This window comes from Chenopodium album, chromosome 24 (assembly GCF_948465745.1).
Source record: "Chenopodium album chromosome 24, dcCheAlbu1.1, whole genome shotgun sequence".
NCBI classification, from domain to species: domain Eukaryota; kingdom Viridiplantae; phylum Streptophyta; class Magnoliopsida; order Caryophyllales; family Amaranthaceae; genus Chenopodium; species Chenopodium album.
This window is the reverse complement of record NC_137857.1, coordinates 7501024-7522305: the sequence shown is the minus strand read 5'-3', so window position 1 is coordinate 7522305 and position 21282 is coordinate 7501024. Positions and strand designations below refer to the sequence as shown.

General features: G+C 37.9%; 1 protein-coding gene across 1 annotated transcript; it reads left to right on the top strand.

Annotated features, from left to right (window-relative positions):
- The first annotated feature begins 6312 nt into the window (after positions 1–6312).
- Positions 6313–18918, top strand: LOC145612052 (uncharacterized). Its single transcript, XM_081667430.1, has 18 exons — positions 6313–6973; positions 7824–8334; positions 8438–8698; positions 8801–8892; positions 9678–9887; positions 9994–10398; positions 12355–12515; positions 12666–12759; positions 12841–12897; positions 13219–13353; positions 13708–13770; positions 14413–14544; positions 15456–15617; positions 15708–15836; positions 16474–16575; positions 16678–16754; positions 17368–17508; positions 17898–18918. Exons 1-18 carry the CDS (start codon positions 6431–6433, stop codon positions 18463–18465), a joined length of 3843 nt encoding a protein of 1280 aa, XP_081523556.1. The 5' UTR covers positions 6313–6430; the 3' UTR covers positions 18466–18918.
- The last annotated feature ends 2364 nt before the right edge of the window (positions 18919–21282 follow it).

The following is a 21282-nucleotide window of genomic DNA, read 5'->3' as shown; positions in this document are numbered from 1 at the left end:
TCGGTGGAACCATCCAATATGCCCTTAAACGGTCATTTTACCCGTTCACAACTTTCAATGATTTCGTAAACTCAAGACTACCACGTACGTTTATGAAAAACATATAAATGATCATACATGGTTTCAAGCGGCATTATATGACTCTGAGATATATCCGCTAGGGTCTCAACACTTTTTGCCACTAGGCCTCGAAACCTCAAAATTTCCTCAAAAAGGGTGGATTAGCCGGTCTCTAATGAATATCTTTGACCATGAATATCTTTGGCTATGTATAAGTGAAAATTATAAAAAGTTGATATTTGAAAATTTTATAATAAAGGGAATCTAATAGGATCTCTTATACAAATTTATTTCTATGGTATAAAATATAATATGTGGTTAAAGTTTTTTTCTTTATTTTGACCATATGAATATTAAGGGAGTCGAATTTTCAAGAACAGAGGTAATACATATTTTAAATAAAAAATTTTAATTTAAAATTCAATAAACAACCTGGGCATCACACGGGGCACAAAAACTAGTTCAAAATAAAAATGACCTTATTTGTAAACAAGTACAAAATGCCCATTTAAATTTCAATTAGCTACTCACTGTTAGGAACATACACTCAACTAACGAATTATTAAGAAATATACTCCCTCGAAAGAAAGGGTCTCTCTCTCTAGCGCTTAGGGTTTTGCTGCCGTATTGTGACGGATCTTGCTGCTATTTCCGGTGATTCTAACTGGAAGATGGCGGATGAGTTAGCTTCCCGATATGAAAATCTGCGTTTGAATGAGGAAGAGGGTGCAATTGTGGACTTAGGAGCAATTGAATCGTCTCAAGCCTCGGACAAATACTATCTTATGCTGATTGGAAAATTGATAACGGATAGACCTTACAATGTTGAGGCATTCAAATCTACAATGACAATGTCCTGGAAATTGACAAACAAATTAGTGATTAGGGTTCTTGGTCCTAATCTATTTGTGTTCCAATTTTTTCATTGGAGAGATAAGGAAAAGGTTCTGGAAGGAAGACCATGGTGCTTTGATAATCTTCTCCTGGTTCTTAAAGAAGTGGAGGGCGATGAACAGCCGGAAAAAATTGTGATGGCTCATTCTCCATTTTGGGTCCGAATAAAGCATTTACCTTTCAACTGTCGTTCAGATGAAGATGTAAAGGAGCTGGTGGCGAGTATGGGTAAGGTCCTTGAGATCGAGGAGGATTTGTTAGGTTTGGAACGCTTCCAAAGGGTCAGAGTGTTGATCAACATCACGAAACCCTTAAGACGCTGCCAGAGAATTCGAGACAAGGGAGGGAAAGAGATTTTGATTGAATTTGCTTATGAGAGGCTCCTTTTTTTCTGTTTTGCGTGTGGGATTATTGGTCATGCTGAGAAAGATTGTGATATGGTTTCGGAGGAGTCAAAGAAGAAGCAATTAGGGTGGGAAAGATGGCTTAAGGCGTCTCCAAGAAAGGGGCGTATGAAGGAGTTGGAAGAAATTGATGCGGTTATGGTGGCGAGAAAGAAACTCTTTGTGTTGAAGGAGGATGAGGAGGGGGAAGTGAGTGAGGGGTCTAAGGTGTTGGAGGAGGTAGTGGTTGCTACGAAGAGCGGGGATAAGGGGACAGAGGGGGGTGTGCTACAGCTGACTGATGCTCAGCTTACTGCCATCGAAGGAAGTGTTGCGGAGGTGACTGATGGGGTGCAACAGCAGCAATTAATGGGTGATGTCCCTATTGTGTTTGCAATTGGGAAGGGGAACAGTGCTGAAAAGGAGATAGGGAAGAAGAGAAGGAGGATTCCTAGAGGAGTGGGTAGTGGAGAGGGGAATGATATGGAGGTAGAAGTGAATAAAGATGATAAAAAGAGAGGTAGGGAGAGGGAGGTTGGTGTGGAGCAGGAAGGTATTAACAAGAAGCTAGTTACTGAGGATGGTTGGCGATTGGCGAGGGTTGACTTGGAGCAACCCCGCCGAGCCCAATGAGCATTTTGTGCCTCAACTGTAGAGGGTTGGGCAACCCCTCTGCAGTGAGTAATCTCCGTGATTTGATTCGGAGAGAGGCCCCGTCTTTGATATTTTTATCGGAGACGAAATTGAGTAGTGTAGAATTTCGTAGTGTGCATGCAAAGTTGGGTGATTTTGAGGGTTTGTCAGTTGATTCTAAAGGGCGTTCGGGTGGTCTTGCTTTACTGTGGAGGAAAGGGGTGGATATTCACTTACGCTCTATGTCTCTTCACCATATTGATGTTGAAATTCGTGGGGGTTTGGGTGAGGAAGTGTGGAGGTTAACGGGGTTCTATGGTTGGCCGGAAGTTGGAAATAGACACTTATCATGGTCTTTGCTTCGTGATCTTCATTCCCAATCCCATCTTCCTTGGGCGTTCATTGGGGATTTCAATGAGATTTTGTTTGCCTCGGAAAAGAATGGTGGAAACGATAAGGCGGAATGGCAAATGGCAAATGGCTAACTTTAGAGAGGCGGTTGACTTTTGTGGACTCCGGAGTGTAGCCTTCTCGGGTTATGCTTTTACTTATGATAATGGGAGGGATGAGCATGAAAATACTCAATGTCGTTTGGATAGGGCGTTGACTAATGATTCTTGGTTTGCGTCCTTCCCCGAAGCTCACGTTATTCACATTGACCGCGAGTGGTTGGACCACGCCCCCATTAAACTGGTCCTTTTCTCGCAGCCTTCATTTTCCCTCGGTGATAAACTTTTCAAGTTCGAGCAGTTTTGGCAGCAAGACAAGGGGTGTGCAAATGTAGTGGAGAGCTCTTGGAGTGGTGGGCTTAGTTTGGACTCCAAGTTGGCTATGTGTGCTGCTAATTTAAAGGAATGGAGCACAAATAAATTTGGTGCAACATTTCGTGAACTTAGAAAGAAGATTAAGAAGTTGCAAAAGCTGAATAGAGGGGGTTTGACAGCGGTACAGTTGGAGCAACGAAGGTGTCTCCTTCGTGACATTGAGGGGCTGATTAAGCACGAAGAAACGTTTTGGAGACAGAGGTCAAGGGTGACATGGCTTGCGGAGGGAGACCGCAATACAAAGTTCTTCCATCGGAGAACTTCGGGTAGAAAAAGAAAAAACACTATTCGTTCTTTGAAGGATTCCAATGGTGATCTTAAGTCAGGGGAAAAGGAGATTGGGAGGATTGTTGTGGATTACTTCACAAATTTATTTTCTTCTTCTAACCCTTCTATGATTGATTTAGCTCTGCAAGATTTTCAAAGTAGGGTGACAGACGATATGAATGCTACATTAAGGAGGCCGTACTCTGCGGATGAGGTGAAATTTGCTCTTGATTAGATGCATCCTACCAAAGCCCCGGGTCCGGATGGAATGTGTCCATTATTTTTTCAGACTTATTGGCATATTGTTGGTCCGTCGGTAACTTGTTCGGTGCTTGCTATTCTACAGGGTGAGCCCATTCCTGATTTTCTTAATAAGACTTTTATTGCTCTAATTCCGAAAAAAAGCAATTTTGATCAGATGTCGGATTTTAGACCTATTTCATTGTCCAATGTGATCTATAAGTTGGTCTCGAAAGTTCTTGCTAATAGACTAAAAGGGTTTCTTGATAAAATTATTTCCGTTAATCAAAGTGCTTTTACTCCGGGTAGATTGATTCCGGGTAATATTTTAGTCGCTTTTGAGATGTTCCATCATATGAAAAATCTGAGTTCTAAGGAGGGTTGCATGGCAATGAAATTAGATATGTCAAAGGCTTATGATAAAATTGAATGTGATTTTTTTGGAAGCAGTTCTGAACAAGTTTGGTTTTGATCAGAGTTGGTCTAGGTGTGTGATGAATTGTGTGCGGTCTGTGTCTTTCTCGGTGTTGATTAATGGTAAACCGTCTGATGTTTTTGCCCCAAGTAGAGGGATTAGACAAGGGGATCCTCTTTCCCCTTATTTGCTCATTTTGTGTGCGGATATTTTTTCTCACCTTCTTAGGAGGGCGGAGGAATGTGGTACTCTTCATGGTATTAGAATTGCTCCGACGGCACCAGTTGTTAGTCATCTGTTGTTTGCAGATGATTGCATTATTTTCTCGAGAGCAAATATGCAAGACCTTGAGGCTATTGTTGATGTGTTGGATGTTTATGAGAAGTCGTCGGGTCAAAAAATTAATTTTGACAAGACTACTATTTCTTTTAGTAAGGGTGTTGGAGAGGGCAAACGACAAGAGTTGGCTAATAGGTGTAATGTTAGAGTGGTTGATATCCACGACCGCTATCTTGGGCTTCCGATGGTGGTGGGGTGTTCGAAGAAAGTTATCACGAAAGGGGTTAAGGAAAAATTGTGGAAAAAACTCCAAGGATGGAAGGGGATGGTTCTTTCAAAAGTGGGTAGGGAAATTATGATAAAGGCGGTGGCCCAATCTCTCCCTACCTATGCGATGAGCGTGTTCAAGTTTCCATCTCCGTTTTGTGATGATTTAAAATCCTTGGTGGCACAATTTTGGTGGGGACAAAAGCAAGGAGAGAGGAAGATGCATTGGCTAGCTTGGAAGAAATTATGTCGATCAAAGAAAGAAGGGGGTTTGGGATTTCGAGACTTCAAGTTGTTCAATTGGGCTCTTCTTGGGAAACAAGCATGGAGGTTGGTGACTTAGAACGTGTCTTACGCAGTAAATACTATCCACATTCATCTTATCTTGAGGCGGAGTTGGGCTTGAACCCGAGTTATACTTGGCGTAGCATTTGAGAGGCAAAGTGGGTGGTTTATAGGGGAATGAGATGGGAGTAGGTAATGGAGAAAATATTAATTTTTGGTCTGATTTTTGGGTGCCAAATACTCAGACTAGAAAAATCATTTCGCCTATGGGGAATAATGCTGCTGACTTAAAAGTGGCGGAGCTTATTGATCACCAGGAAAAGTGTTGGAAGGTGGATCGAATTTCTGAGCTGCTGTTACCTTTCGAAAGGGATCGAATTCTGAGCATCCCTATTAGTATGAGATTACCTAGCGATAGCTTGTGTTGGGACTTGGAGAAAGATGGGTCCTATTCGGTAAAATCGGCTTATAAAGCTATCTTTGATGATGATTGGCAGCGGGGTCAGGAAGCTCCTTTCAATGTTCGAAATTTCTGGTCGAAGATATGGGGGCTTAATGTGTTGCCGTGCATTAGGGTGTTTGCTTGGAGAGCCTGTCAAAATGCTATTCCCACGAGAAGTTGTATCAACCATAGAATACACACGTACGGGGCTGCCTGTGGGATATGTTCCAAGGAGGATGAGACAATTCTTCATGCTCTGAAGGAGTGTCATGTAGCTAAGGCTATTTGGAGCAGTACATCATGTAAGCATGTTGCTTCTTGTGATTTTTGTAGCCTGATGGATTGGTGGGAATTTTGTTTTAATTCTCTAGAAGAGGAGGATGTCGAGAATGTTATTTCTCTTTGTTGGGCTGTGTGGAATGCACGGAATAAGTTGGTGATGGAAGGTGAATCTCCCAAGATCGAGCAGATTGTAACCTATGCCTTGAAGGTCAATGCTGATGCTCGTGCTGCTGGACAGTAGGCTAGTCCGAATGGTGCTGCTGGTGGAGTGCCGTATGCCTCAGTGTGGAGTGCTCCAGCTGTGGGTGAGTTGAAGATTAATGTTGATCCTGGTTGTTTGGGGGATGTTGGTACTGGTCTGGGTGTGGTGTGCAGGGACGCGTTGGGTAAGGTTTTGTGGGTTGCGGTGTCTCAGGTGCAGGATACATGGGAAGCAAATGTAGCCGAGGGCCGAGGCTAAGGCTATTTGGTTGGGGCTTGAATTGGCGAAGGATAAAGGGATGAGCAATATGGTGATCGAGAGTGATTGCCTTGGAGTTATTGAAGCTCTGCGCAAGTGTGTTAGAGGTTCTAATTCCGTTCACTTAATTATTGATGATATTTTAGATTTTTGCTCTAATTTTGCTAGTATCACTTGGTCTTTTGTTAAGAGGGGGGGGGGGGGGGGGAATAAGGTAGGTCATTATATTGCCCATTTTCAACCATAGCATGTTGGTTTGAGAGTGTGGAATGATGTAATCCCCGATTGTATTTTGGATGTTTCGTTAAGTGATATAGCAATATAATCTATCCCGGTTTCACGGGTTCTTTCAAAAAAAAAAAAAATTTCAATTAGCTACTCGTATTTAGCTTGGGCTTTCATAAGAATATAAGATAGAGTATATATCAAACTTAGCTTAAACAAACAAAAACTCGACTCGACTCTGCATTGTCTCTGCCCGTTTAAACCCTAGTTACTCCAATGCCCCGGCGTAACTAATATCACTGCTCCGTAAGTCCGTAAATGGGAGTTTATGTATATATACTGAAGTCCTACTGAACCAAAAACAGTTCCCTCATATTTGCCACAGCCACCTAAAACCCTCGAAAACCCTAGCATTTCATCATCTCCCATCAATTCTAGGGTTTTACACCGTTTTCTTCCCCAATTTCATCCACCATGGATATGGAAATTGAAGGTTTAGCTCCTCAAGAATTCGACCCAATTGAAGAATTCGACCCAATTGAAGAACAGAATGAAGATTTCTGCACCTCAATCATCTCTCAATTTGGAAAATCCAGCAACGAACAACACCTCAATCTCTGCAATGTTATCGGAACAATGTCGCAAGGTCTCAAAGACAACAACGTTCCTCTCTTACCTGCTGCTTACTTTGGTTCCATTGTTTCTTCCCTTGATCGACTTTCTGTATCCTCTGATTTGTCCTCCACGTCACCCGACCACAATGTTGAGGCACTTGTTACTTTGATGAGTTTGATTATGCCGAGGATTCCCGTTGGGAGTCTTAGGAAGAGGAAGGTGTTGTTGTTGGATTTGTTGATTAGGGTTTTACGAGGCGGTAGTTGTTTGTCGATTGATGCTGTTGTGGCTGGGTTGAGCTGTGTTTCTGGGTTGCTGGTTATTAGGGATTCTTTAAATTGGTCTGATGTTAGTCAGTATTATGGATTTCTTCTTGGTTTCGTCACTCATTCGGATAGTAAGGTACGAAATTTACGAATTTATGCGTTGTTAATATTGAAGGTTGGATTTTTGTTGTATAATTAATTGATCAGTTAATTAATTTTTTATTTGTTATGTTGAATAAAGAAATTTGACATCAAATGGTATTGAAAGATACCGCTTTTATAATGTTTAAGCTCTCAAATTATGTTTAGTTAGTGTGTCTGGCTTGCTTGATGATTTTATTAATCATGTGCTTGTTAAATTTATTGAGTGTGTCATTTGATTGCGCGTAACTGTTTACTGTCTCGGAACAAAAAATTATGTAAATAAATTCAATTGGAAGGAGGAGAAAGTTAGACTGGATTGCTGCAATCTCTGTGCAGTACAGCAGTGTCTTTGTCGTATCCGAAAATTGGGGGTGAGGTGATCAGGTGAAGGTTTTAATAACTGGATTGCTGCAATTGCTGCCAATGTCTTGATGTTGAGGAGCTTTATATTTGCATAGGATTTAGTATAGTGTAACAAAATAGACTTTTTCTTTTTGGAAGCTTGAAAATTAATTCTTAAAAGGTAGTATGTGTGTGTCATAACACATAAAATGACTTTCGTTTAACGACCAAATATCTTGTACAATCAGTAAGCTTTTTTTACATGTACATATAATCTTACACTCTTACTTTGGCCATGGCCTAGTGGCACATGGCCTGGGGTTTAGTTAATGATCAGCATTAATTTTCTCATTAGTGTTGGTGGAGAGAATCATCCTATGTCATGACCTTGCTCGGTTACTATTGGTGTATTCATGTTAGTTCCTAGAATATGTAGATGTAAGGATTTTTTTTATTTTTTTTATTTTTTTTTGATAGAATTATTTCTTTGAACTGTGAAGGTGAGGAAGCAATCACATATTTGTATTCGAGATGTTTTACAAAGCTTCCAGAGATCTCCATTGTTGGCACCTGCAAGTGAAGGATTCACTAGCATGTTTCAGAAATTGGTGCTTCTTGCTGGAGCATCAAAAGGTGCCCCTGCTGAGATAGCCCAGGAGATTTTGCATGTCCTTGAGGCTCTTAAAGATTGTCTGCCTTATATTTCAATGAAATACAAAACATCCATCCTGAAGTACTACAAAACCCTATTGGGAGTGCGTAAGCCCCTTGTCACAAGGCGTATAACAGATAGTTTGAATGCCCTTTGCCTTGACCCTAATGTGGAAGTTAAACCCGATGATTTGGTGGACCTTCTAAGCACTTTGGCTACTTCAGTTCCAGTGGATGAAACGTCAGCTGATGGCATGAATTTTACTGCTCGTTTGTTGGATGTCGGAATGAGGAAAGTTTACAATCTCAACAGGCAGATCTGCGTTGATAAGCTTCCACTTGTACTAAATGCTTTGCAAGGTTGTTTTTTTCTCCCTTTTCCATATTTCTGCATGTCAAGCAAAATTATTTCAGTGATATTTTACCATTTTGTGTCTTGGCATTCTACTGGCCTACTTGGCAGATATTTTTGGTTCTGGGTTTGAGGAAGCTAAATTTGCTGCGACCGAGTCATTAAAGAATTTGATACAAGCTTGTGTTGATGAAGACCTAATAAAGAAAGGTGTTGACCGAGCAAACAGTAATTTAGACTTCAACAACAGAAAGTCTGCACCGTCTACTATTGAGAAAATATGTGCTACTATTGGAAGTTTGCTCGACAACAGATATCGTAGCGAGTGGGACATGGCCTTCCAGATTGTCTCTTTGATGTTTGACAAACTAGGTAATCATAAAGATGTGCTTATCTCAGACTTTCAGATGCTGCTTTCTTTACCTACATTCTATCTCATGTAGGGTGTATTTATTCTTGGGTTACTGTTTTTAGGTACTTTCTCTTCTGTCCTCTTAAGAGGCAGCCTGGAGAGCTTGGCAAGCATTGAAAAGGAAAGCGAGGAGGATTTCCCGGAGAGGAAACAGGTTGCCTTTTCACTTATAGCTCAATCCCCATGAAAGTTGGTGATTCCATTTTAGTCACTTTCATATTGTATTCTGTTCTGCTGAAGCTTTCCTTAAAACAAGGTGTAAAGAGGGATGTCATATATTTACAATCAGGATCATCGTTGTTCACAATATCCTCATTGATCAGAATAGAATGCTGAAATCTCAGGCAAATGTTGTTACATACTTCACTATTTTGCAAGCTATCAATGGTTCTCGCCCAAAGAATTTGCTATCTTATCTTATATTCTTATTATTAAAATCCAGTTTTATCTGCTAAGTGTCCTAGTAAGGCCTGCTGACTTCACCACATAGTTAGAAAGTGATTGCTTTTTTTCTATGTGAGCGGTTCCCCTCTTATCAAGAAAAGTTCCTCATGCAAAGAAGAGCTTTTTTGAACTTTCATGATTTGATTGTTACCAGTCTTGTCTTGGATGTGGTCCTAACTGAAACTCAATTGGGTAAGAAATTCTTTGACCCCAAAAATGCCTGGGTTTACCTCCGCCATCTCTCCCAAGCATGTCTGGTTTTCAAAACAAATTGTAGTATATGGTTTGGTAGTTTGTGCTGTAGTGTACACAATTACTCAAACTGTATATCCTTTTTCAGATTCTAATGATTGATATATGACATATGCAACTAATGCTTTATGAAAACTGTGTCATAGCAATACTTTCCCCTTTCCTTTACTATTCCGCTCCTATTTAATGTTTTCTTACCTTCAATCTACCTCTTTGACTTGTGATGCTTGTCCTCATGTACAGCTGCAAGATTGCATTGGATCAGCACTTGGGGCAGTGGGACCTGAAGTCTTCCTACGCATTTTGCCACTGAATTTGGAAGCTGACACTCTGTCTGATATCAATGGTTGGCTTTTCCCAATTCTAAAACAGTATACAGTTGGTGCACATTTGAGGTTCTATGTCGAGTCATTGCTGGGTATGGTTGAAAACCTCAAGCATAAATCTAAAAAGGTACTTTTAGTCTTGCTACTTAGCCTTCACAAATACTCTACATAATTGTCATCAATATTGTATACGTTTTTTCTAGTATCATTGATAAACGAATGTACTTTACCAGCTTAAGTTAGAGGGGCAAGTCCAGGCATCAAGATATGCAGACAGGATTGTGTACCAAGTGTGGACCTTATTGCCCTCATTTTGCAATTACCCTTTGGACACTGCTGAAAGTTTCAAACTTCTTGAGGAAGTTTTATGCAATGCTTTGTATAAGGAGCCTGATCTTCAAGGAATTATTTGCTCTAGTTTGCAAATTCTCATTCAACAGAATAAGTGTATTCTAGAAGGAAACAATTATGTACCCAGTGATAAACTTAATGCTCCCACTGAGAGAGCTATTGGTTTTTACAATCAAGAGGTGGCTTCCGCTAATTTGGGAGTGCTGAGATCTTCTGCTCGTAATTTCTTGTTAGTTTTATTCAATGCTTTCCTGAACTCCACAAATGATCCTGGTGGAAGCTTGCTGGTACATTTCTATGCTCTTTTTCATGCTACAGTTTTAAGTTTCTATCTGTTATATAGTGTTAGCCGTGTCTGCTTGCATATTCGGGTAGAGTGACTTCATTTTTGTTTGTCATAACTCATGTCGATTGTTTTTCTTAATTCAATATCATCCCTGTTGAATGTTGCAGGTATATGTTTATGATTTATTTTTTCTTGCTCCAGTTTATTTATATATTATTTTTTGCATTGTCAGGCTATCTAGACAAAAAAAGTTCTGTACTGTCAAGTTGTTAGTCTACATAGATTAATTGATTTTGCTTCAATAGATTGACGGATTTTGTTTCAATTACAATTCAATGCTCAGCCATGATTAGGTATGATGGGCTTTGCGAGCACAGTGAGCCCCAGGCTTAATACCTTTGTATTCTTCCCAAAATGAGTGTGTAATTTCCCATCACTTCCTCCACCTTCAATCACCACCTCTTATTTTAGATTCCACTACCCCTAGTCAATACCCTTGATGTCCTTAACAATCTATAAAAGTAACTCAAATGTGCACTGAGGCGATAAGGATCATGTTGGCCTTTTTGTACCCCCATTGAGTTGAAGCGCACTTGATTCGGTGGCAAAAAAAAGTTGTGTGCCTAGGTGAGCTTCATCGAAATCACTCCGCCTAGAGAAAAAAGGTGTTCGACACTTTGACCCCTAGCGCTTAGGCATGCCTTTTTATAGTCTGCTAAATTATGTAGCGAAAATTGTTATGCTTTGGAACTGTATTAAGAGGGTGTCCTGCCTCACGTACTAGTGAATTTGTGTTTCTGTGATGTTCAGTAAAAGAGTTATTGAACCTTTATGTATGTAAAGCATCTATTAGAATTTCATTTGATCCCTTTTTTTTTTGTGGATTTGGGATACTTGAAGACATGTTCTGTCTCCCTTAGGGTTTATTTGTTTCTCTACTCTCCATTCCCCTTCCCTGCTTGAAAATTTCATTATGCCTCAATGACTGACTCCATGCCAGTGTTTTAGGGGATCAAGCTTTAAGGAGGAAATCTGAGTGAATGTGTATGTTTCTGAGAATTTCTTGGTTATACAATGTTTGGTTGTGGGAAGGTATGGAGGTGTAAATCTAAGCCAATTTGGGAAAATCTTTTAGTTGCCCTTTTTTTTTTATGAATGGTTTTTCGTTGAAAAGTGTTGGAATATCTATGGAAAACTAAGCAAATCAATACCTTAGCTGAAGGATATTCAATTTTCCACAGTTTTCCATAATAACAAACCAAACAAGTTAACATTGAGGATTTCCATGTATTCCTTCTGACTGTAATTGCACAGATTTCCATATGTTTACTTCTCTATTTTCCCATTAAATTGGGTCCCGAACAGGGCGAACACATTGTTAATATTGAGGTATACTGACTTGCATTTCAGTGTTGTGTTAAAACAGTGATAACTTTAATGTTGTAAGCAAACTTAGAATACAGATCCTATATGTTTTCATCAGTATGGGGATAAATCTAATAAAAGTTAGTATAAATGTTGGGAAGTGGGAGATTGTGGGGTATTGGATTAATTTGTCCTGACTTTCTTTGTCAGATTAACTGTCTGCTATGGCCCTATGGGTCGCTGGTTGCTTCACTTGACTCAGCCGGTGGCTAAACTGTTGAGTGATAGTTCACTTATTATATTTTTGAACTTGTAAAGAAAAACTTATTAATCTGCTTTATACTGGTGCTATTCTCCTCATGGGTTCATATGTTTTCTAAGGATAGTGATGCCTTCTTTTGAAGTAATTGGAGCCTAGAATCCTCTTCTTGAAGTTAGAATTTCTTTCTTGGACAGTTGATTTGTGGTACAAACTATAGTCCAGTCTTGGTATACCAAATGATTTATGCAAGTATGCGTTGCTCTTTAATTCGTTTGCTTATAATTTTTTTTATGCTTCTCGAAACTTACATCAGCTCTGGTTTGATTCTAGTCTACAATAGGTGAATTTGCATCAATAGCGGGTGAAGGTACTGTGTCAAAATTACTTAAGAAAGAAATGAAACAACTTTTGAAGGTCACTGATGATGGTAATAAAAGAGATTCAATGGAGATTGACTTTTCATCTGGTGATAATTCATTTTCTTGCAAGAGGTGAGTTACTTGTCTTTTCTGTTAGTAGTATGTCTTTTGTGTTAAAGCCGAAAGGAGAATTCCCATGTTTGCTCCTACCAACGTGTCTTGTTCACGGTTTCTTCTATGTTTATAATGATAATTCCTCATTTCTTCTTTTTATATTGGCAGAGCTCAGCATTTTGATCTGGCTGTTTCACTTTTGCCTGGTTTGGGTCCTCAGGATACTGATATCATGTTTTCTGCCATAATTCCATCACTGGAGGTTTGTGATTCACTAATAATATGATCATCTCATTATATTCACTGTAGTTTTCTGATGCATCTTTGATATAATGAGCTGCAGGATGTTGATGGCTTAATCCAAAAGAAGGCGTACAAGGTTCTTTCAATGATTCTCAAGGTGAATTTAACCTCTTTAAAGATTTTAATTTATTTAATCCGCCACAACAACATTGAGGATTTATGCTTCAAAAATGAAAAGTGCCCAATAATAAGCGTTTTGAAGTGGGTTTATCATTGGCTAGGAGGTAGATGATGCTTTTTAGCATTTGTTTCTGATTAATAGGGATATAATTTAATTCTACTTCTATTTACTATTGTTACGGTTGAAGTAAGCAGACTTTGTAATGGTTTGGAATGAAAGTTTAATTCTTTTGCGCGACATAAAGATCTTTTTCTAGTCAGTTGTTTAACTGTTCATTTGACTTGGGTTTGCTGGTAGAATTCGGATGGGTTTATTTCAAGGAAGATTGAAGAAGTTCTCAAGTTGATGAGTGAAGTGCGGATTAAATGCCATTTCTCAGCCAAACGTCATAGGCTTGACTGTTTGTATTTTGTTATTGTCCATGTGATCAAGGTTTGATTTGTTTTCCTTAAACTTTACATGCTAGCTATATGTATTTCCTCCATCCTCGATTTACTTCACATTTTCCTTGATCGGCTGTCCAAATTCTATAATACTACAATTTGGGTTGAAGATGACAATCGCATAATACTTAATATGTATTCTGTCCATCACATAAATCCTTTTTTTTCTTTCCTTCTCACTACTTTCACTTTACATTTTTTTCCCCTTTCTAATCACTTCTGGTACTTTAATTTTACCAGTTATTTTCCATGTTGAACCCACATGTGAAGAAACTTTGGAGATGGATGGGGTAACTATATTAATCAAATAATTTATCTTTTTTTTTTTTTTTTTATTCAATAGGATGAAGCAGGATGGGATAAAATCAGTCCTTTCATAGTTGAAATTGTACTTGCGCTGAAAGAGGTATTTTTTTTTAAATTGCATTTTTGGAATTACAATTTATTTATTTATTTTATTTATGGTCTTTACTCCTTTCTGATATTTTTTTATTTATATGTACTATAATAATTTCCATCCGTCCCACAAAACCTTTCTCATTTTTTTATATAGTTGTTTTTTTCTTTTTCCTGATTGCATATCTTCCTAGTATCTTTCCACTTGTTCTGTCATTTTCTGAATAGAATTCATAGGTTGAATGCCAATTTTGATTGCATTTGGTGGACTGCATATATACTTCCTCCATGTTCTTTAAGTGAAACGTTTTGACTTTTTGCACGGTTCACCTAATATACTTTGACTAATGTTAGTGATTTATACATAAGAAAAAATAGTCTTGGGATTGGAATCATCTCAATGAATAGATTATTAATATTCAATTGTTATAATATTTAGTTATTGATTGTTAAATATTTTTTTGATTAAATTTTTTCATTGGCATGCGTGCACATGAGAAACACTTCACTTAAAAAAATTACAGAGGGAGTATAATTTTTACTTTTTCCTGTTGGCATATCTTCCTACTTTCCTAGTATCTTTTCGCTTTTGTTCAGTGATTTTCTTCAGTAGAATTCATAAGTTGAATGCCAATTTTAAAATTATTTGCAGGTTAATAAGAAAACCAGAAATCGGGCTTATGATATTCTAGTCCAAATTGGTCATGCTTGTGATGAGGAGAAGGGAGGGAAAAAGAAGGAGCAGGGAGGGAAAAAGAAGAACTTACTCCAAGTCTTTGAGAGCGTATGTTGTTTCGTTGCTACTTCTATCATTTTTTGGAGTACCTCATTTTGTTTTATACTCATCATATGGCTAGTTTCATCTTATGATTATCTATGGAAGAATTTACATGGGGTAACCGGTCAGGATCGGGTCCAAAAATTTTGAACCACTCTTAGAACCGGTCTAATCTGGTTAAATATATTGAACAGATCGCGGAACCGATGGGGCTTGGCTTGATTCTTTTATTTATTTATTTATTATTATTTATCGTGATTTAACTTTAGAACAAATTACAATAATAAATAAATGAAATCAAGATAATAACAATACAGCAAAAGTAGAAAAAAAATTCTCAATTGATCTAATCAATCCTTAATTCTCAGTAAAATCCCCCTTTCCCCCTTCAATATCTACCACTGCCATTTTATATTTTTATTTATCCTCTTCAAAATATTCTACTTTCTTCAAATCCTTCAACCCTAAACATGGTCTCCACCTGCAGCCCTAAACATGGTCTCCACATTAAACCCTCAATGACAACAACAAAGAAAACACCATGGATCTCAGCCTGACTTCTCTTCGCTTATCTTTGATGAAATTATCAATAAGAGTATAATATTGTACTATTAAATAGAGAAGGGTTTAATGTGAATACTGTGTGTGTAATTTTCGTGGGTAATATTTTGATATTTTTTGGAAGGTATATCAAAATAATTTTTTTTAAAAATGTGTGGGGCAGAAGTTTCTAGGGAAAGTTGAGTTGTTAGTATCTCATACTCCCTACATCGTGAAAAAGGGAGAGTTGTGTTAAAGGAAAGTTACATTTTTTCATAAAAAAAGAGGTTACACTTTGTGACATATATCTGGCTAAAAAATAGACTTGTTATTTTATTTCACTTGGAAATGATTTTAGTGCTCTTTCATTTGAACAGGTAGTTGCAGGCCTTGCCAGCGATTGTTCGCATATGATCAGTGCGACTGTGAAAGGGTTGGCTCGCTTGTTTTATGAATTTTCTGATAGTCTTTCTAGTGCAGGCGATCTGTTTTCCTCCTCACTTTTACTTCTTGAGAGGGAGGACAAAGAGATCATTAAAGTATGTCCTGTTTAACTGACCATTTAAACTGTTTGACCATTAAAAATTTATTCATAGGGATATTTATGTTGAATGATTGTGTTGCTTCAGGCTAATTTGGGTCTACTTAAGGTTTTGGTTGCAAAATCACCATCTGAGGTTCTGCAAATTTACTTGAAAGGCATGGTTGATGGTATATTAGTACGGCAGGATGACTCCATGAAGCATTTCAAAGCTAAGGTTTGTGGCCTACTGTTGTTATGAGACTTTCATTTCCTTTTACCCTTTTATAGCGCATGTGGGTCATGTGCTCGTGTTCTTGGCACTATTACTCTGTTTTCTTTTTTCTTTTTCATTCATTTTTGGTATATGTCCTTGGATTTGACTAGAAAAGACACTGAACTTATCCTTCTTTCTCCTAACCCTGGCTGTGGTAAATTGGTAGTGTAATTGGGTCAAATATTGGATCTGTACATTCGAATTTATGATAGATAGGGCTGTTAGGATCCTTTCCAGCTCTTTTCCTCTAGTTTCATCTTCATATGTACACATAAGCTACCAAAATATGCCACCTGCCCTCCCCTTAACCCCCGCTGAAATTGTGTATCTAAGCACTGTACTCTTGGGTCCCTTGAGGAGTGAGGATCCAGCTGGGTTTTCAGTCCATGTACTGTATTTCTTCATTTTTTTTCTGTTTCAATGGAATTTCTTATTTCTAAAGCATTTATATTTCAGGTGAGAATTGTATTGACATTGATCTTGCAAAATCAAAGGAATTATTGTAGTAGCTTATATCAACATCTCTCTCTCTCTCTCTCTCAACATTGATCTTGCAAATTGTATTTCTTCATAAGTTTGGTTTAACGTCTACTGCTAGGTTAAACACTTGTTGGAGATGCTTGTCAAGAAATGTGGCCTTGATGCTATTAAGGCTGTAATGCCAGAAGATCATATGAAACTTCTTACTAATATCCGCAAGGTGCGAAGTTGAATATAATTTTTAATCTTTTCTTTTAGTTGCTTTGTATTACCTGACGTTAGTTCTTTTTTTTGTGATTGCTTACTTGTTGGATCTCTCCAGATAAAAGAGCGGAAAGAAAGGAAGTTGACAGCCAATTCTGAGACGAGTTCCTACCTGTCAAAAGCAACTACTTCCAGGTTCAAGTTTTTCCACCTTTGTTTTCTTCATATTGCTTGCGTGCTTACGGGTTGAAATTTACTCTGACATTTCTTGTCAACATTTGGGAATTTTCAATTGCTATATTTTTATCCTTTTCTGGAAAATGCATGTGTAGCATAACTAGCTCGAAGCAGATTATTAGAAGTTATGTGGGAAGTGCTTCATTTCACCTCAAGTACCTATGTCGCATCCTAAACCCTTTCACCAAAAACATGGAAATTTGAAAATGGCTGAATATTTTACTTTGACAGATACTCATTTCTAACACAGTAACACAAGATCTTACTTAAATAACAAATAACAGCAGATGTTGTTGTGTATGGACAATTCAGTAATTCACACTTCATTTTGGACCAAAAGTATGGAAATTATAAATGGCTGAATTTGATACTGAGACATATTCATGTCTAACATGGATACTAGCTAGAGTGATACGAGTATAGAGTAGATGTTATTGCATGATGGTTATAGTTGACAACTTAACCATTCTTTCCTTTAATAGGAATTGTAATGATTGCTCAACTTTTTATTTGACACTGTTGGTCTATACATACTTGTCTTGTGATTAACGAGTGTGACTGCACTTTGCAGGCAAAGTGGATGGGGTCACACAAAGATATTTTCTGACTTTGATGAAGAATTTAGTGATGGGGATGATATGGATGCTGGGACATCTGTTGGTCGACGGAGCAGATTATCTTCCAAGTTAAAATCAAAAGCGCCTTCGTCAAGGTATCTTGCATTTTATTAGTCTATTCATCTTTTATTTTTGCGGTACTGAAGTATGCACTGTTTACTTTTTCTATTGGCCTGCACTGAATTGATTTCTCTTTCATTTGGGTCCTCTGACCTGACAAACAACAATACCCTGATTACCTGACTTGGAAAGACCCAGCCAAAATTGGTTTATTCTATAATACCTAATATTCAATAAACTCGAATATAGCCAGACATGAGTACATGACTGCAACCTTGCCACTTGAGGATGGAGGACTGGGGTTTCTCTTGATTTATTCAGGTCCAATAAAATGGAAGGATCTGTAAAGTATTTAAATAATGTGTAACTTAGATATATTCTTTTTATGTACCATTGCACCTTAATTTAATAAATTTCTCCTTAGGTCAAGGAAAACGAGGTCTGGAAGGAGCTTATTAGAAGATTCGCTTGACCTAGAAGATGAACCACTTGATCTTTTGGACCAGCGTAAAACAAGGCTAGCTCTTCGCTCTGGTAAGAATCTGAAAAGGAAGCTTGATTCAGAAGACGAGCCCGAGTTTGATGAGGATGGACGACTAATAATTCGTGAGGAAGGAAAACCCAAGACTGAGAAATCTTATGATGATAATTATGAACTTGATGAAGATAAAACTGATGTTCGAAGCTTTGTTTCTTCTAAATCAAAGAAGGCTGACCAGAAGCGCAGAAAAACATCCGAGTCAGGATGGGCCTATACTGGAAATGAGTATGCTAGTAAGAAGGCTCGTGGAGATGTGAAAAAGAAGGGCAAATTTGAGCCGTATGCATACTGGCCACTGGACCATAAGATGCTCAGCCGTAGACCTGAGCACCGGGCTGCTGCTAGAAGGGGTATGGGTAGTGTTGTTAAGTTGACGAAAAAGCTCGAAGGGAGGAGTGTTGCAAGTGCACTTTCCATGAAGAGCAAGGTAAAAAAGGCTCATAGGAAATGAAAGACAGCTTAGAATGCTCAATATTCTGTTACTGAATTTTTATTAATTTTCGTGTGTTTATAGAAAACAAATAGGAATTTTGAATAGAATTTATTTTATTATATTTTTATTAATAGGAATTGTATTTTTTTATTTTTTTTATTTTTTTTATTTTTTTTTTTTGACAAAGGATATAAACAGTTAATAGGAATTGTATGAGTCTACAACTCTACAATGAAGTGCAGTCAAATTTCGACGTCATGTAAATTCATGATTGGTTTTTGTAATGATGCATCATATATAAATTGATTCATGAATAAATTTATTCAATGATAAATGATTTATTCCTGTATTTTATTTTTTATTTATAGTATGTGAAGTACAATTAATTAAATATTGAAGTCGTGGGCAAAGTTTTCATGGGAACACAATACTGAATTACTGATTGTCTGATTTACTGTGTTTTGTGATACGACTCATTCAGCTGTAAAGTCTGTAATACGTCAAGTGACATTGCGTCAATGTGAAACTTTGGATTTCTTCACTAAGTTCAAATTTCATGGTACTCCTAAGAAGTCATTTCTCATCATCTTCATTTTCGCATACTGAAGTATTTAATTTCAGTTCTTCCCTACTCTATTTGCTTCACTACAACTGTTCTAATTGTCTTGAAAGCTATTATCCACGCTTTTTGAAGAATTTTGGAGATTGTGGGACCCGGTATTGGAAAGTCTTGAGATACTTGGGGTTACATTTCGGGGTCATATAATAACGTTTAGAAACATATATAATCATTATATGTTGTCATAAATGTCCGTGTGTAGTTTGATTCTATAAAATCAATGAAAGTTGTATTTGGGTAAATTGACTGTTTAAAGGCATATTAGATGGTTTTACCCACACAAATGGGCTACCGGAGGGTATTAGGGACCATGCTAAACATCTCGACAATTTTTATTTCCGGACGAAAAAAGGTCAAAAAAATTCCAAAATTGATGCTATTATCCACGCTTTTTTAGGATTTTAGGAGGTTTCGAGACCTGGTATTGGAAAATTTTGAGATGCTAGTGGATACATCTCGGGGTCATATAATGACGTTTGGAACCATACATGATCATTATATGTTGTCATAAATGTCCGTGGTGTAGCTTGATTCTATGAAATCAGTGCATGTTGCGAACGGATAAATTGACTGTTTAAATGCGTATTGTACGGTTTTACCCACCCAAATGGGCTCCCGGTGGGTATTAGGGACCATGGTAAACATTTCGGTAATTTTTATTTCTGAGCAAAAAAAGGTCAAAAAATTCCAAAATTGAAATTATCCACGTTTTTTGAGGAATTTTGGTGGTTTCAGGACCCGGTATCGTAAAGTCATGAGATGATAGGGGATATATCTCGGGGTCATATAATGACGTTTGGAACCATATATGATCATTATATGTTGTCATAAATGTCCGTAGTGTAGCTTGAATCTATAAAATCAGTGCAAGTTGAAATTGGGTAAATTGACTATTTAAAGGCATATTGGATGGTTTTATCCACCTAAATGGGCTCTCAAAGGAATTAGGGACCATGGTAAACATATCGGCAATTTTTATTTTTGGGTGAAAAAGGTCAAAAAATTCCAAAATTGAAGGCTAATCCACGCTTTTTGAGGAATTTTGGAGGTTCCGAGACCCGGAATCGGAAAGTCTTGAGATGCTAGGGGTTACATCTCGGGGTCATATAATGACGTTTGGAACCATATATGACCATTATATGTTGCCATAAATGTCCGTGTTAGGCTTGAGTTCACGATATCGGTGCAAGTTTGGAACGGGTAAATTGACCGTTTAAAGGCATATTGGATGGTTGGACCCACCCAAATAGACTCCCGAGGTGTATTAGGGTCCATGGTAAACATCTCGGCGATATTTATTTTCAGGTGAAAAAAGGTCAAAAAAATTCAAAATTGAAGGTTATTTATCAACGTTTTTTTAGGAAATTTTGGAGGTTTCGGGATCCGATATCGGAAATTTTAAGATGCTAGGGGATACATCTCGGGGTCATATAATGTCGTTTGGAACCATTTATGATCATTATATGATGCCATAAATGTCCTTGGTGTAGCTTGATTCTTTGAAATCGGTGCAAGTTGCGAATGGATAAATTAACCGTTTAAAGGCATATTGGATGGTTTTACCCACCCAAATGGGCTTCCGGAGGGTATTAGGGACCATGGTAAACATCTCGGCAATTTTTATTTCCGGGCAAAAAAAGGTCAAAAAATTCCAAAATTGAAGGCTATTATCCACGCTTTTTATGGAAATTTTGGAGGTTTCGAGACCCAGTATCGGAAAGTCTTAAGATGCTAGGGAATACATCTCGGAGTCATATAATGACGTTTGGAACCATTTATGATCATTATATGTTGCATAAATGTCCGTGGTGTAACTTGATTCTTTGAAATCGGTGCAAGTTGTGAACGGATAAATTGACCGTTTAAAGGCATATTGGATGGTTTACCCACCCAAATGGGCTCCTGGAGGGTATTAGGGACCATGTTAAACATCTCGACAATTTTTAATTCCAGGCAAAAGAAGGTCAAAAAATTCCAAAATTGAAGGCTATTATCCACGTTTTTTGAGGAATTTTGGAGCTTTCGGGCCCCGGTTTCGGAAAGTCTTGAGATGCTAGAGGATACATCTCAGGGTCATATAATGACGTTTGGAGCCATATATAATCATTATATGTTGTCATAATTGTCCGTGGTGTAGCTTAATTCTATGAAATCTTTTCAAGTTGAAATTGGGTAAATTGACTGTTTAAAGGCATACTGGATGGTTTTACCCACCC